Here is a 15,808-nt window from a genome sequence, read left to right on the forward strand (position 1 = left end):
TTGTAGCTCTTCCCTAATGAATCGTGCCCCAGCGTGGGCCACTGGGACCTCCTGTTGAAGACGCCTTCCTCTGCTGGCAAAAAGGAAGAAGTGTAAAGGTTCTGCTCTGTGAATTTCCGGATTTGTTTGTTTGTTGACATTACACTGAGTGACTGAGGACGTGTAATCTTTGAAAGGACACAGTAATCACATAAAACGCTTGAGTAACGCTGCTACTTCAAGAGAAGGGTTTCTGTGAATACAGATGCTTGGCAACGTGAAAGAACCTAGTCAGAGTGGATTGAGAATTTGAGAAATTGAAGGAGATGCTGGCACCTAAGACCATCTTTGGTGGCAGCTTGGAGTTCTTTGGAAACCTTCTTCTACGCGTTGTTCTTGTTCCTTGAAACCACGCTAAGTGTTAGACTTGCTAAAATATAGGGATGATAATGACTTCCACTTTCTCACAGTCTGTTGGAATATTGATTGAGGTATTTGTGAAGTACTCGGAGTGCTCAGAAAAAAGGTGTTAGAAAATGCCATGCTGCTATTGTTAGCAGGGCATGGAAAAGTATGTGAAAACGTCATTTCAGAAAAAGTCGTTTAGGAAAGTTTGAACCCTTAGCCCGAGTCTGTATGGCCATCTTGTGTCCTTATGACCAATTGTTTTGTCTCAGGTGTCACTTGTGGGTACATGAAGAGGCCAGGGTATCAGGAAATTGTGAAGCTAGAAGAGTACTTGCTGGTAGAAAACTGTCACTGATGAGACTCTTGGCTGCTGGCACTGGAGTGGCCTGTGTCTCCCGAAGGCTGGTCATAAGAACAGTCTAGTGAGCAGCAGGAAGGTCCAATCTTCATTTCCTCTCCTGAGTATATCTTTTCTGCTTGCTGAGTTACTTCACACCTTCCTTTCATTGACAAATGTCTCCAGTGAGTGTCTCTCTGCCCTCACCACTCCCTTCACAGCTTCTTATAAACCTGCTTCTGGTCTCACCAACCGCACCACTGAATCTGCCATCTGAAGGTCACAGTCACCTTCCTCCGTAATCAATTCTCTGTCACCTTGACGTGCTACACCTGGCACCGTGGAATGCCTCAGAAGACTAACTCATCACTTACTGTTTCTGTGTGTTTGCTAGAAGCAACAAAAGATGCAGGTTGTGGAGTTCAAATCCTGGCTGGAACTAAATCTTTACCGTTCTGTGACCTTGGACAACTCTCTGGTCTCTTACTACTTCACTTCCACAACTGTAAAATAGGGATAATGTTTCCCGCCTTATAGGTGGTTAAAATAAAATTTATATGGAGTTAAGTGAGCTAATGCATATAAAGCACTTAGACCTATGCTATATGGCACACTTCATTCTCGTAACAGCTATTCCCAGAGTGTAGCATAGTGGTCGTGCCTGGCACGTAGTATGTGCTCAGTCAATATTGGAGAGATTGACAGATCGGTAGGTCACTTATTTTAACATTCAAATTTGTATTATAAATTGTATTTATATTTACAGGTATATCCAATATAAGAGAAAGGAAACAAGGGTACCTGAGTATTTTACCTTCACCGATCAAGCCAACTAGGATTGGGTTATCTTCAAATACCTATCGGTGTTTTATAAGCTCATCTGTAATACATTTGTTCTTTTTCATGCCTTTTAACTCTTATGCTACTTCCTTTATTTGTTCTTTGAGAAAATTACCTTTAAAAAAAAATTACATTGACAAGAGTAAAGGATTTTTTTTTTTTTTAATATGTGGAGAACTGGATTATAGAGCATGGAATAAAATTGGGCTCTTTGAACAGAAAGAAAATATTTTGAAACATACAACTGGGAAATAAAATTCCTGGGGATGTTATTACCTGAAGTAAGTCCTCCATTGGAGTTCTTCTTCCCTCGTTGGAGGATTCTGTGGGTGTGTGGTTTGTTTCTGAAAAGTTGGATGCCCCGACGTAGCCCTTTTCCTCGAAACTCTTCTTCCTTAGCTTTTATCATAACTTTGCTTTCTTCCTTTTTTTTTTAATTTGCCCTTTGCTCTTTTTTTCTGTGTCACCTCTTTTCCTCCTGTCACCACTGCCCAAGCCACCCTGGCAACTGTTGGGGCCTCCGTCATCCTCCTTGCTGTGAACTCTCACAGCTCTAATCCACCCCTATATGTCAGCCCGGGTCCACCTTCATCGAACACCATTTTCCTCAGGAGGGGGTGCAGCCCAGGGCAGTAAAGAGAACATCGAAATGAGACTCAAAAGGCCTGCGTCCATTCTCCCTTTCAAACATCATCTCTTTGTTTCTTGCTGGTTTCTAAGATTTTTCTATCACTGGTTTTCAGTAATTGGATTATAATGTGCCTTGCTGTGGGTAAATGCTTTCAGTAAGAATATACCGTAGAGGATGTTATATGTCATATTCCGTGACATCTGCAGACCTGTACAAGATACCTTCTAACGTTAGTGATGCTAAAACTGACCCCTGGACGAGAGTCGTGACCACCTGATCCCTCTGTTACAGTTTCCCTCGTGTAACCAGAAAGTAATCTGTCTGGTATAACTTTGCTGCTACCAAAATGCTCATTTTCTTGTCACATTTCATCTAGTTGTTTTAGTACCAATCGATAATCTTTACCTGAATCACTTGTTCTATTAGGGGCTGCAAAGTGACTTTCTAATTCTGTTGCTTCCCCTGTATTTCTCAGCTGGCGCTCTTCCTGAAAGTAGAACTCTCACTATTTGGTAATCTGGAAATAGAGATTCTACTTGAAAGACAGAGTAAATAAATGCATAATTCTCTTTATCAAAATTCAAAGAAGAATTTATTTTAATAGTCACCTCAAACAGTGACAAATGAGTTGTTTTCTGACTTGCTGTCTGCATTGATTTTTTTTCATATTTTTCAATAGATATAATCACCTACAGTAATTTATTCTGTTTGATGCTCTAATCATCAGCTTTGGCCCAAGGGAGCTGGATCTCGATTTTGGAGTATCGTAAGCTTAGCTATGTGTCTTTGACAAGTCCTTAATGTTTACTTTAGTTGTTTTCCTTTCTTTAAAAACTGGAGAATTAGACTGTGGATAGCAAGGGTCACTTTCAGCTCTGGAGTTAGGATTCCGAGCTCCACTTCCTAATACACTGCCCCGCTTCTCTCCATCTGCAGATGGAGGCCCTCAGCTGTCCTTCCGACAGTCCACTAGCGAGGTCCCCCCATCCAGTCACCCCTTTCCCTTTCCCTTCCTCCACTGGAATCCCCTCCTCCAGTCACACTGGTCTCCTGTTTGCTGCAGGATACCAGCTCACCCCTGACCCCCAACCGTTACTCTTGCCTAAAATACTTGGCCTCTCCTCTCTGTGCGTCCACACCTCACCCATCCTCCAGCACCCAGTTCAGACCCCCTACCTTTCTTTCTTTTCCCCTGCACTGTCTTCTGCACTTGCTTGCACCTTCTCTTGGAATATCACTTGGTTCTTGTTCTAAATGATATTATCCCAATAATATCAATATTATTGGGAAAAGAGACATGTTTGATATCCAGAGCATTGGACCAAAAGAAGTGCTGTAGCCGCTAATGTTGTTATTACACTTCTATATCCCCCTACCACCTAACACTATATATAAAATGTGTGTGTGTATGTGTTTGTGTGTGTGTGTGTTTGTGTGTGTGTGTGTGTATTGGAGTGGGATGAAGTTGAGTGTATTTCTTACAAGTGCTAGCGCTACCTCTTCATTGATCTAGTTTCACTCTCTGGGTTTCCTTACATATCAAGGGGAATTGATAGGAAATATATAAGTCAACAAACACTTCTTTTATTACCTAATATTAGCTAGGGAAACAGAGATGCCCCCTGGGATCTCGTAGCCTAATTATGTACAACTGTTGTATGCTTCTTTCCCTTTTCCTGCTATTATGTTTTGTTTTGAATACGAAATCACAAGCCCCTAAATAAACTTCATAAACAACCAGCTGTGCTTATAAGATATGGTAGGTATAGATTTTATTCAACCATAACTTTAAAAAAATATTAGTAGTAATGTACTTCACATACCTTTCCCAAGTTTTTAATTGACAAATTTTATAATCACACACATGCATTCTACAGGGATATAGTTTCTCTGATTGCCCCGAATTTTCACCTTATTTTTTCTTTGTTTAAATCTATTCATATAGTCTTCCTACCTCTTTAGGGTGCCAAAGATAGCCTCGGTATGTATGTCCCTGTTGCTTGTATGTTTGTCTTTTCTGAACAGTGGAACCTTTTAAAATTACCTTCCTATACTTGAAGTGGAACATCTAGTGATTAGTGACGTCAGATTGGATTCAATTGTTGTATTTTCTTGTTGGAGAAGGAGAAAAGAGGGATACTCAACACAGACACACACACACACACACACACACACACACACACACACTCACATGCTCCCTTTCTTCACCCCAGCCTTGAAGAACCACTTGCAATTCCCTGAATCCCACCCACACTATGTAATGTTCATGCTGCTTCATCTACCTGAAGTCCTTTTTTTCCATCTTTTCAATCTATAAGTCACTATTTATCTTTCAAAGCTCAGTTAAATTATAACTTCCTCTTTCTCTTCCTCTTTCTCACTAACCCCCACCCCCTACCTGTCCTCCTCGGTGCCTCTGCTGTACAGTATACAGGTGCCCAGGATAGCACCTGCGACACTTTATTGTCCTTATTTGTGAATTTGTTTGTCAGCTACTAGTATCGCAGATTGCTGGAGGGCAGGGATCTTGTCCCAGCTGGATTTTCCTCTTCTACAGTTAGCCTGATGTTTGTCACAGAGGAAATACTGACCTAATAAGTATGTATCTATTTGATCAACTACTTAGGTTCCCATCACTTTTCCCAAACAACTTCTGATCCTTCTGAACACTTCTGGCGGTCTGTAGTAGTATCGCCGACAATACTGCCACGTCTTCATGGTGTGAAAATACACGAGCAGTGAAAACCACTGTAATCGAGTACTTACACACTTACAGGGGGTATTCTCAGCCCGGTTTCTGAAGGGTTGCCTGTTTGTGTGTATAGTGGTTGGACATAAGTTGTTCAAAATTGAGATTTAACATGCACACATGTAACCAACCACCAATTGCATGTCACTCCCAATCAGCGTCTCCACCGCCCCTAGCAAAGATATATGTTTCTGGTTCTCCAGAGAAAGAGAACCAAAGGGGTGGGGGGGGGATGTTCTAGGTGTTTCTAGCAAGAGGACCTAATGGGTTTTAGGAAGAGTCTTCCGACAGAAAGGAGTTTTTGCTGAGACCTGAAAGATAATACTCTAGCAAAGGAAGACAAGGGACAGAACTTCTCAGGCAAGTAAAGGTCCTGCCATGGGAAGGAATACTGAGGAAGTCCCACGTGCCAGACCAGAGAGGCAAAGGAAAATGGTGGCCGATGGGGCTGGAGAGTCCACAGAAGCCATGGTATGAGGGCCTCGTGCATCAAAGCGCTGTACGTTGCTGAGAGACACAATCAGATATAACATTAATTTTTGTCTTTCGATGTATAGACTTACGTGCAGTGATGCACACAAATCTTAAGTGCAGAGAATTTTTACATATTTTTCACTCACGCAACAGCTGCCAAGCAAGGTATTTCCGGCACCGGGAAGGGTCTCCCTCCCCAGTCAGGACTTCTATCATAGAGATTGCTTTTCTCCTTTTTTTTTTTCTTAAACTACAACAATAACCATACAGCAGTGCTGCTCTCTGTCCGACTGCTTTCACTCAGCATATGGTCTGAGATTCATTCATGTTGTCATGCGTTGCAGGTCACCTGTCCTTTTTCATTACTGTGCAGTATTCCATTGTGTGACTGCACCGCAATTTATTAGCCCAGGCAACTGTTGTTGGACACGAGGATCGCTTTTACTTTATTTTGGGGGCTATTACAAATAAAATTGTTCTGCATAGTGTGTTCATGTCTTTTGATGGACACATGCCCTCGTGTCTGTGGGAGATACACCTTTTTAAAAGGGCACTCTGCTTGTGAGGTGGAGGGTGACATGGAGGACACACGTGCCAGCTCCTCAGGCACCGATGCCTGGACGCACAGCCTCTCACCAGCTGGCTCATTAAAAAAGCAACCACATTCAGAAATGCTCAACATCACCGAAATCAAAATATAGATTAAAAAACAGGAAGCAGATTTCCTTCTGGCTTCTGTCATTACGGTCATTGTTGCTGTTACCACTTTTTTCCTAATGGAGGTACAATTGGTCTACGAGTATACCGTTACATGATTCCCAGGTATACAACATTATGATAGGACATCTGTCTGCACTACAAAGGTGATCTCCACCGTAGCCTGCGGTTATTGTTTACAGGCAGCGACAACTTGGAGCTGGCAGTAATTGTGAGGACAATGTGGTGTGGCAAGTTTTACTGAATTGTGGTTGAGTCTGTCCTCATAAACAGAAACGTTATTGTCATCATCAAACATTCATTTAGCCCCCTTCCTTCACAGTTGCTGGTGTGTGTGTGGTGGTGGGGTCCCGGGGGTGGCGGTGTCTAAAGCAATGAATGATTTATTTTCTGTTTGAAATTCTTCCTGAAGCAGTTTCTCAGAACCCCAGGTTCTTTGCAGCGTCTCTGAATAATCCCTGCTCCCTGCTCCAAGGGCTAAAACAGCACCAATACAGAGTCTGCATGGTCCAAACTGAAGATTTTTTGGCTTTTTTTTCCACTCCTGAATTGTGAATTTATTTATTTGTCTTAAAACTTTAAATTTAGCACGTAGATATAGACATAGATATACATATACATAGAGAGAGATAGATAGGTTGCCATTATAGAAAATAGAATCAGATGAAAGTAGGAATGTTTTTGTAAAATAAAAAAATCAGTCTTTAGAACTGGAAATTAAGATACAGTAATATAATAATGGAGAAGCTGTCGTCTTGTTCCACCTTATCAAGTCAGGCTTTTAACCCACTATTTGACATTAACATTATACTCTAAATCTGTGTTTTCACACTGTTCTGACTGTGCTTTGTATTTGCATTAATTCATCTAATAAACATTTATTGAGTACCTGCAATATGCCAGATACCTTACTAGTTTAGTAGTAGAGATATAAAGGTATGGCCACCGATCTGAAGGAATTTACAGTCTCATGGAAGAAACGGTCAAGTGAACAGAGGTCGCCAAACCCCTTTTGGGACTTGAGCTAAAATTATGGCAGGGTGTTCTGATAGCACAGAAGGGGGGCATTTATATCGAAGCAGATAATCCTTGAGGTGACTCTTCAAGGATGAGAGACAAGAGCTAGGCATCCCAGGTACAGAAGTTGGGAATCTGGAAGGCACAGAGGTGGGAAGTATAGCTTGGTGCAATCAAGGAATGATTAGTAATTTAGTGTGATCGCAGCAGGGGGTGGGGGGCATGCTCAGTGCAGCTGGAGAGAGAGAGGGCTGGAGAGGTAGGAGGAGCCAGAGCTTCAAAGGCTGGACATGGGAAAGCATGGGCTGAGAAGAAAGAGACCTGGATTCACACACTATTTCTATCAGGGCTCCTCATGTGTCCCCAAGTATGTCCTTTGGACCTAGTGTCCTCATCAGTATGACCAGAGAACTGGGGGGAGTTGTTCCCAAACCATGTGCTGGAAACACTGTTCCAGTAAATGTGAAAAGATATGCTATGAAAAATGTTTTCTTTGCTTAAATTGTTAGGGGAAGATTGAGTACCACGTTCTTCTCTTTAAGATTCCCAATGATATTAGCATATTAAAAGTTTCCAAAGTCTTCCAGTGAAGAAACATCTTCAGTTTTCTTGAACTCAGCATTTGTCAAATTATTTGAGCTTAGAGCCAATTTTCTATAATATTATCAGTATCATGCTGCAGAGCCCCATTTTGGCAAACAATGGACAAGGCCTCAAAGGTCCAATCATCTTCATTCATTCATTCATTCGTTCATTAAACTTTTTAAAAGTGCAGAACCTAAGAGCTGGTCCTCATGCACTCTCTTTGTATTTTAGATTGCTGGTATATCCCTGTAAGAAACTTTAGTTGTTTATTTTTCATAGCAATGGTTTTTTAATTGCATCAGCTCTTCTATTCTGGGATTTTCTTTTTCCTTTTCTCATTTTTCATGTCATGCCCAGACTTTATTACCTGGTAATAAGCTGCAAGAAATGAGAATTGCATTGTTTCTGAACAAATATCAATCATTTGTGATATGTTTAATAGAAATTATAATGAATCAAATCAGGGTTTTACTTATTAGACGTCATTATAGTCAACATCGGCAAATCTCAAAATTAATAATGAATCAATGAGTCATTTGTGATGCCAGAGACATCATATAAATAAAAACAGAATTGACTTTGTTAGAAATTGGATATTTTCAGTATTTTTCTGTCAGAGCCACTGATTTGGAAATTGTTATAAATTCCTGAAAAATGGGAACTTTTTTCCTCTGTAAAAATACCCATCATGTGGCAAACTGCAGGGTCATTTTCCTTAAAGAGAATGTAGTTATTGGTTAGCCAGAGTGCTACCATGACAAGGTAAACCAACCAAATAGCTGGAAAATTGTAGGTAATCATATAGCAGTACAATAGGCTCTTTTGTTGAGCACAACCATTCAAATTAAACCTGCCTTCTAATTGTTCCCCGCAGGTACTTTCTGTTTACCCCCAAACCTTTCTCTCCAGGGAGTATTACTCTGTGTGTACAGTCTCCCCTTCCTCTCCCAGAGCCATCAGCATAGTTCTAGTCAGCGGAAAGCACTGTGGATAAACACACCAAACCGAACCCACCCAAAGTGCAAAGATGTCTGGTCTCAGCATCCCTCACGTCCGTGTATATGACACTCAGAGAGGTTTATGTGTGTGTATGAATGGTATTAGTACTGTGTCTTTTATTAGTACTATTATCCTGAAGATCCTGAGAAACTATAAACAAGTGGGAAAGGAGAAGGACGGGAGATGGACAAAAGGAAGAGAGCGAGCCTTGCTTTGGAGAGGTCGATAATCTAATTAGGAAGACCAGGCACACCCCTGGGATAACCTAGAACACTTTCACAGTCCTTTATTTCCTAAGTTTGAAAGCACCCGTGCACCGATTGGATATCTGAGTGATAAGGGCCAGTAGATTAGAGGAGCCATCAAATGATCCTTGGTTATTAGAAAACTAAATTGAGTCATTAGGAAGGAAGAAGTTACGCAGACCTGCCCCAGAGTTGATTATCAATAGCACAGTTGGGAATAGAACCGGCCCGTCTCTCAGTTTGAGCAATCTCCCCATGCCCATCTTCCTTGCAGCGTTTTAGATTTTAAGCTGGCTTTCTTAGAATAGCTGAACTCCTCTCTCCTTTATTAATTGCTATCCGCATGTTGTAGGATATCCTGTGTTCCAAATCAGAATGAGGATTTTCGATTCTTCTTAGCAGCATGGGGACATGTAGCTAAGCAGAATCAATTCCTGTCACTCAAACACAACTACAGAGAAAAGGGATTATGGGTCAAGGTGAAGCTGCAGTGTTTTAATCTTAAAATCAATACAGAAAAGGAAGCTGAACTTGTGGGGATTCTGTAGAGACTGTAATTTGGTTTGCCTCACAGAATATAACTCTTCCTTCCTTTTTTACCTTCTGATTATTTTATTTTGGGGCAATAGGGAGAACCAAAGAGAGAGAAAGATGATAAGAAACCTTTACAAGCAAATAATCTTGAATGACCATACACAAGTAAACTCTAACTCAAGCTGATCCTCCATTGTATTGAGAAAAGCTGTACATTTTTGTCCTTTTTTTTTTTTCAGGAGAAAACAAATGAACCAAAACCCTGTATCCCGTAGTCCTCATTTAAACATAATAAAATGCCTCTGATTCTTTCATGGGTCACTGTCAGACTGGAAAAAATTATTTTTTCAATATTTGCTTTTATGGCTAAGTCTACCATAGCTTAGGTAATTCTATGTAAATAAATACGTACTCACCAAACCATTTATTGACCATTGGATTCCAAGCTGCTGAGCATGTGATTAATATTTACTCCAGGGTATTTCTGCCCCTTTTGAAAGAGGCATGAACGAATGGTTTAAACAACTCAGTCTTTTCTTAAAGATTAAGCGTTCCCTGAATATGCCTCTTTTCAGATACAACACCAATTTGCTGCATGGTACGTACTCTTGCCCTCTCGTTGTAAGATGGGCCTATTTTTTTTCCCTTGGAGATGCTCTAATTCATTTCTAAAGTATGTCTGAGTCTGTTTGGGCATTGCTTCTACAGTGGCAACAGCAATAGGAAATACCGGGTTTCCCCGAAAATAAGGTCTAACCAGACCATCAGCTCTAATGTGTCTTTTGGAGCAAAAATTAACATAAGACCCGCTATTACATATTATGTATTATATTATATTTATTATATTATATTATATTATATTATATTATATTATATTATATTTATTACATTATATTAAAGACCCGGTCTTATATTACAGTAAAATAAAACTGGGTATTATATTAATTTTCGCTCCAAAAGACGCATTAGAGCTGATGGTCCAGCTAGGTCTTATTTTGGGGGAAACATGGTACTGTGATCTCATGAAAAAGAAATTGGGCTTCAGACAGAACTCAGGTTTAGCCTAGAGGCAGAATGGTGGAATTAAAAGAGCAAAGCCTGGAGCCCTGGCTTTGTTCACTTCCTTTTTCTAAGCCTGTTTCATCTTTAAACTGGGGGTGATTGCGGGATTCGTCTTGGGGCGAGGAGGGTTGAGAGGATTAAATAAGATAATGCATGTAGACTGCCTAGCACTATTCTTTGCACTTATAAGAGCCCAATAAATGTTCTTGGTTATTCTGTGAGTCTCAAGTGAGAAAACATATGCTGTGTATGTGAAAACATTCTATAAGCTATAAGGCGCAATGCAAATGTTAGTTGATATTCTTAATAGATGGATGGTTTTGAAACTTTTAAAACAAATCTTGGGAGGCTTTCTTCTTGGTGCTGCCTGTGATAAGTCCCTTGCCTCAAAATAGAGCCCTGGAGGTTATGATTCAGCAGGCCCCAATTGAATGTGTATTCTCCTTCTGAAAAGCCACAGCGATATCTTGTGGATGCTAAGAATTCCATGAATCAATTTGAAAATCCCTGTCCTCTGTCCTTCCACAGCAAACATTTTCTCAGGTCTTTGGGAGGCCAGCACTATATAAGATACTTACTTTGTTGTCAGTTTTAATCAGTCTTTTCAAATGTTACATCCTCCCAGGAAAGCTCAAATGTCTTAAATGATTGCCTCCTTTCAGTTGTCCATCCTTGTCCTGCACGTTACATGAGTGAAAAGAACTCATGAGTTTCTGTGTCCTCTCTCTGTGTCCCTTCCCAGAGCACCATCATTGTGGAGAAGACAGTGCAGGACCTCCTGAATCTGATGCATGACCTGAGCGCGTACTCAGATCAGTTCCTCAACATGGTGTGTGTGAAGCTCCAGGAGTATAAGGACACCTGCACGGCGGCCTACAGGTAGAGCTTCTGTTGGGAGCTAAGCAAAGTGACTTTCGCACCTGACGATTGTTCTGATTGGTGATATTGCCTCCATAACCCAACTTTCCACCACTATAGAGGAGCACCCTTGACTTCGTCAAAGGACTGGATGAGAACATGTGCCACAGAAATAGTTTCCTAGGTGCTTCTATAGTCATAACCACTGAGGGAATGAAAGGGACGATGGGACAGTGCCATGTAGGATGGCCGTTGGGTGGATTAGACGAAGTGTCAGCCTTGATTTTCATGAAAGCCTAGAATCATAAGATCTATCTTCCTTGAGGAAATTGCAGATCTTGTTTAGTCCATCATGTGATTCTAAAAGATCTTTAAAGGAAAGCAATTTCAAACTCTTCGTAACTGTTAATAATCTATAATATGATTTATTTTTACTTCTTATAAATGTGTTCCTCCTGATGTTTGATCTATAGCCTTCCTGCTGTTATAAAAAGACATACTGTTTCCAGGATCAGTGGAAAAGAAAAACCATTGTTCTGAACTTGAAAACCTTTAGTTTTCCCTCTGATTTCTTTTCTGTGGGTTCAAAAATCTCTTTGAGCTTATGGAAAAGATCATAGCACTTCTCATAAAAAGCTAATAATAGGAACAAATTATGGTCTGGTTGACAAGACCTGAAACAATTAGGAGAGAAAAGAATGTATAATAAAATACTAAATTTTATGTGGCATGTAATTAAGTAGAGATTTCATAATCAGGTACTACTTGTACAATACAGAATATAAGAGCAGAGGAAATAACATGTGAGAGAGAAACAGTGATTGCAGTCCAGAAAGATTTCACAGACAGATACGTGTTGCACCTTAGAAAGACGAATGAGATTGAGGGAGGTACCAAGAATAAATAAGGCATCACAGGGATGGGGAGAAAGTATAAACATACTTGTCTGATATTCAGATGGAGAAAATGAGGAGAAAGCTTGAATGGAACAGAGTTCCTAGCAGAAGGTAGTAGTAGGTAACATTTGATAGGAAAAATAAGACCACATAACAAAAGGTCTTCAAAAATAAGACTTGAAAATTTAGATATTGTATAGTGGATGATACGGAGTTATTATAAGTGACGCAGGAAGTAGAGGTTAGGAAAGATGAAGCTGGCATTGACTTAGATGAATGCTTAGCCTCCTTCATTCCAGACTAAGTAATGTTTATCCACAGTTATATCAGCCAATTAAAGGAAAGAAACCCAACCACCTCACTGAGAGATGCTCTCCCAATAATATTTTACTTTTTTTTGTTCAAAAATGATTCATAAAAAAATTATATTTAGGCTTAAATCATGCATATCATCAATAATTATGTTATAATCAAGGTAACAGGAAATCTTAGATATTTTAGACTTTAATTTGTACAAACAATTTTTTGGCGGAAAACTATAAAGGAACAGTCAATAAAATACTTTCAAGCATGTATTGGATAAAATTCAGTGAGGAACTAAAATAAAAATAATAATTCAAAGAGAAAAATGAAAAATATCCAACTGTCAAAGAAGAGCTTATTTATATATATTTTGAAGGTATAATAGTACTGAGATTCCATTGGGTACACTTGAAATAATGATTATAAAGTGTCACTATTTATAATATGCCAAAAAATACATCTTTTTGCTACCATTTAAGCTCATGCTGAAAAATATTAAATATCAATTTTTAAATATGGGAAGGAGAATATCATTTTTCAAAATTCCTTTAAGGGATACACAGATAAAAATTTTAAAAGCCACTGCTCACGGGTAGCTGTCGAAGACTGGAATTTCTGGGCCACAGAAATTTCATGTAGCTTGAAATCATAGGAATAGCTTGAAGTCTTTTCCTCCTCATTTATGATCCTACCTCTCAACATGTCAAGTGAGGGGAAACTCGCTACCTCCACAAAGCAGACTGGTCATTGTTGAACAGTTTCTTGTTTTGGAATGATATTCCCCTACCCATTGGACACAGTGCTTTTTTCTGGAGTGATTCCAAATTAGTTTAATCTTTATACATTAAAACCCTTCAAATATGTGAAGATAGCTGTCATGGTCCATTGAGTCTTCTTTTCCCCTAGACAGGACAGTGCTAGTTTCCGATGTGTCTTGGGTCTATAAACCATGCCAGTCTTCTTCCTCTGTTGCCCATTAGCCTGGCACTGCCTGTTCTAAAAAGTATTCCAGCTGGGTCCCAGGTCTGCTCTTGGTACTTCAGCAAAACCATCACCTCCCTCGTGCAGGACCCAGTTTAGGACACAGCACCTCCTATTACGTATGTCGCCCATTGATTGAACATTTACCAGAGCCCCACACTGTGAGTGTGTGGGGATACAGAAGCCAATCAGTCACAGATTATATGCTTTCATGAGCTTGCACTCTTGGTGGAGGATAGAAAGGGAAATAGGGGACAAAGAAATAGGACATGTGTATATCCACAGCATTAATTTATGGCAGAAAATATGGTAAGCTGCTCCAGGGGAAAGAAGTGACCTAAGGAGGACAAGAAGAGCTTGATGAAGGATGTGACGTAGGCCTTGTGAAGAATGAGGGAGGATTTAGACAGAATCGAGGCTCATGGAGCTGAAGGAAGGAATCAAAATGATGTCAAGGAGGTGGGGAACAGTTGGAAAAGGAAGAGCAGATGGTGAATGTTTTAGAAAGCAAGGCTGAACCAAAATGGTGGAGGACGATGAATGCCAAGCTCCAGGAAGTGGCCTAAATGAGGTAGTGGGGAGCCACTGGCGGTGAGTATGTACCAGGTGCAGAACCGTGAGCTACGGAGATTTTCTGAGCTCTGTGTCAGATGGATTGGACAGGCCAAAGTGTGGAGGTAGAAGAGAGAGGCAGTGAGTACCTGAGTTAGAGGAGAGGCAGGGGAAATGGCAGGTAGGGACAGATCAAGGGACATTAAGGAGGGGAATTCATAGGACACGGCCCCTGGTTGGATCTAGGGACTAAGGAACCATTGTGAGGAGAAATAATCGTTGAAATTAACCCGCTCATTGTTGTGCTGTATTTGTAGAGACTTTTTTTTACCTCAAATTCAAGATGTAATATTTACCCATTAAATTGAATGTTACTTTTAGGTCATCATTTTCGTCTCTTAGGATATTTTGGAATTCTCATTCTGTCATCAAAAATCTTAGCTATTCCTCCAAATTCCACATCCTTCTTGATTTTATAAGCAATCTTTTCATTTCCTTATGTATGTCATTTTTAAAACTGTTCGACAGGACCGGGCTAAATTGAGAATTTGGGGGACATCTGTCTCAAGACTTCCTCTGAGATTGATATCCATGTTTTACTCAATACTTCAGTTCATGTGCTTTTCTGTGAACCCAAGAGCAGGCCCTGAAGCCTAAACTGAATACCAATGTTTCCACCTTTTACTTATAGGACCTTGAACGGTTAGTCAGCCTCTCTGTGCTTTAATTTTTTCCATCTACAAAAAAGGGATAATAATAGTTTCTTTTGTTATAGAGTTGCTTTGAAAATGCCAATCTTTCTGAACTGTTTTTGGCAAACTAGTAAGCTCCCCCCAAAATGATTAGCTGCTATTTTGGTCATGACAGCGACTACAGTGACAAAGGTTACTTTTACCACCATTCATGACAGTACCCTCTATATTATTTCATCTGCCCTATAAGAAACTGTTAGATTTCTTGCGGGTGTCCCCCCAGTCCCAATCCTTTTAATGCAGCTAAACCCTCCCTCATGTTTCCCCAAGATGGACATGTACAAGCCAGTGATGGACAATACTAGATACTTGTTCAAGAATCCTCCTCTCCCTTCACTTTTAGGACCCACTGCTCCCTGCTCTGCCAAAACTTTTGTTAAGAATTCATATCTTGGACAGCTTACAAATTACACTTGGGAACAAAGTCTCTTGACCTTGAGCTAAACTTACCATTTCTTCATTCAAGTCAGTGAATTACGCACTGAGGAAAGGGACGAGGTCATGTGACTTCATTGTGAGATCTTCCTGGCTACCTGTGAGAACCATTTCTTAATTGTTCACAAATCACCTTTACTAATATGTTCTAGAATTTTATTTATAAATCCAATTCCAAACCCACCCAATTTCTGTAATTTACCTTCTTTTCTTTTATGAATATCAGGGTTGCTCTCAGGCATTTTTGCCCGTCTGCCAGGATATCTCTAGGATTATCAGCAGTGATTTTGTGATTATATGCTTTGAATTATTTCTGTGCCCCAAGTAATTTCTGTGCCTAAATTTATTAAACCTGTCAGAATATTCTTTAATCTCAGTAACCGTTGACACAGTTAATTACTTTATCCTTAAAACAATTCATTTACTTGGTTTCTAGGATTTCATTCACTCAACA

General features: G+C 40.0%; 1 protein-coding gene across 1 annotated transcript in view; it reads left to right on the forward strand.

The window, feature by feature from the left end:
* EXOC4 (exocyst complex component 4) overlaps positions 1 to 15,808 on the forward strand; it is a 644,300-nt gene that overhangs the window by 494,166 nt on the left and 134,326 nt on the right. The window contains exon 12 of the mRNA XM_081038731.1: positions 11,320 to 11,456. Coding sequence (XP_080894857.1) covers positions 11,320 to 11,456 — 137 coding nt within the window. The remainder of the gene's footprint in view (positions 1 to 11,319; positions 11,457 to 15,808) is intronic.

Source organism: Rhinolophus hipposideros (assembly GCF_964194185.1).
Source record: "Rhinolophus hipposideros genome assembly, chromosome: 25".
NCBI classification, from domain to species: domain Eukaryota; kingdom Metazoa; phylum Chordata; class Mammalia; order Chiroptera; family Rhinolophidae; genus Rhinolophus; species Rhinolophus hipposideros.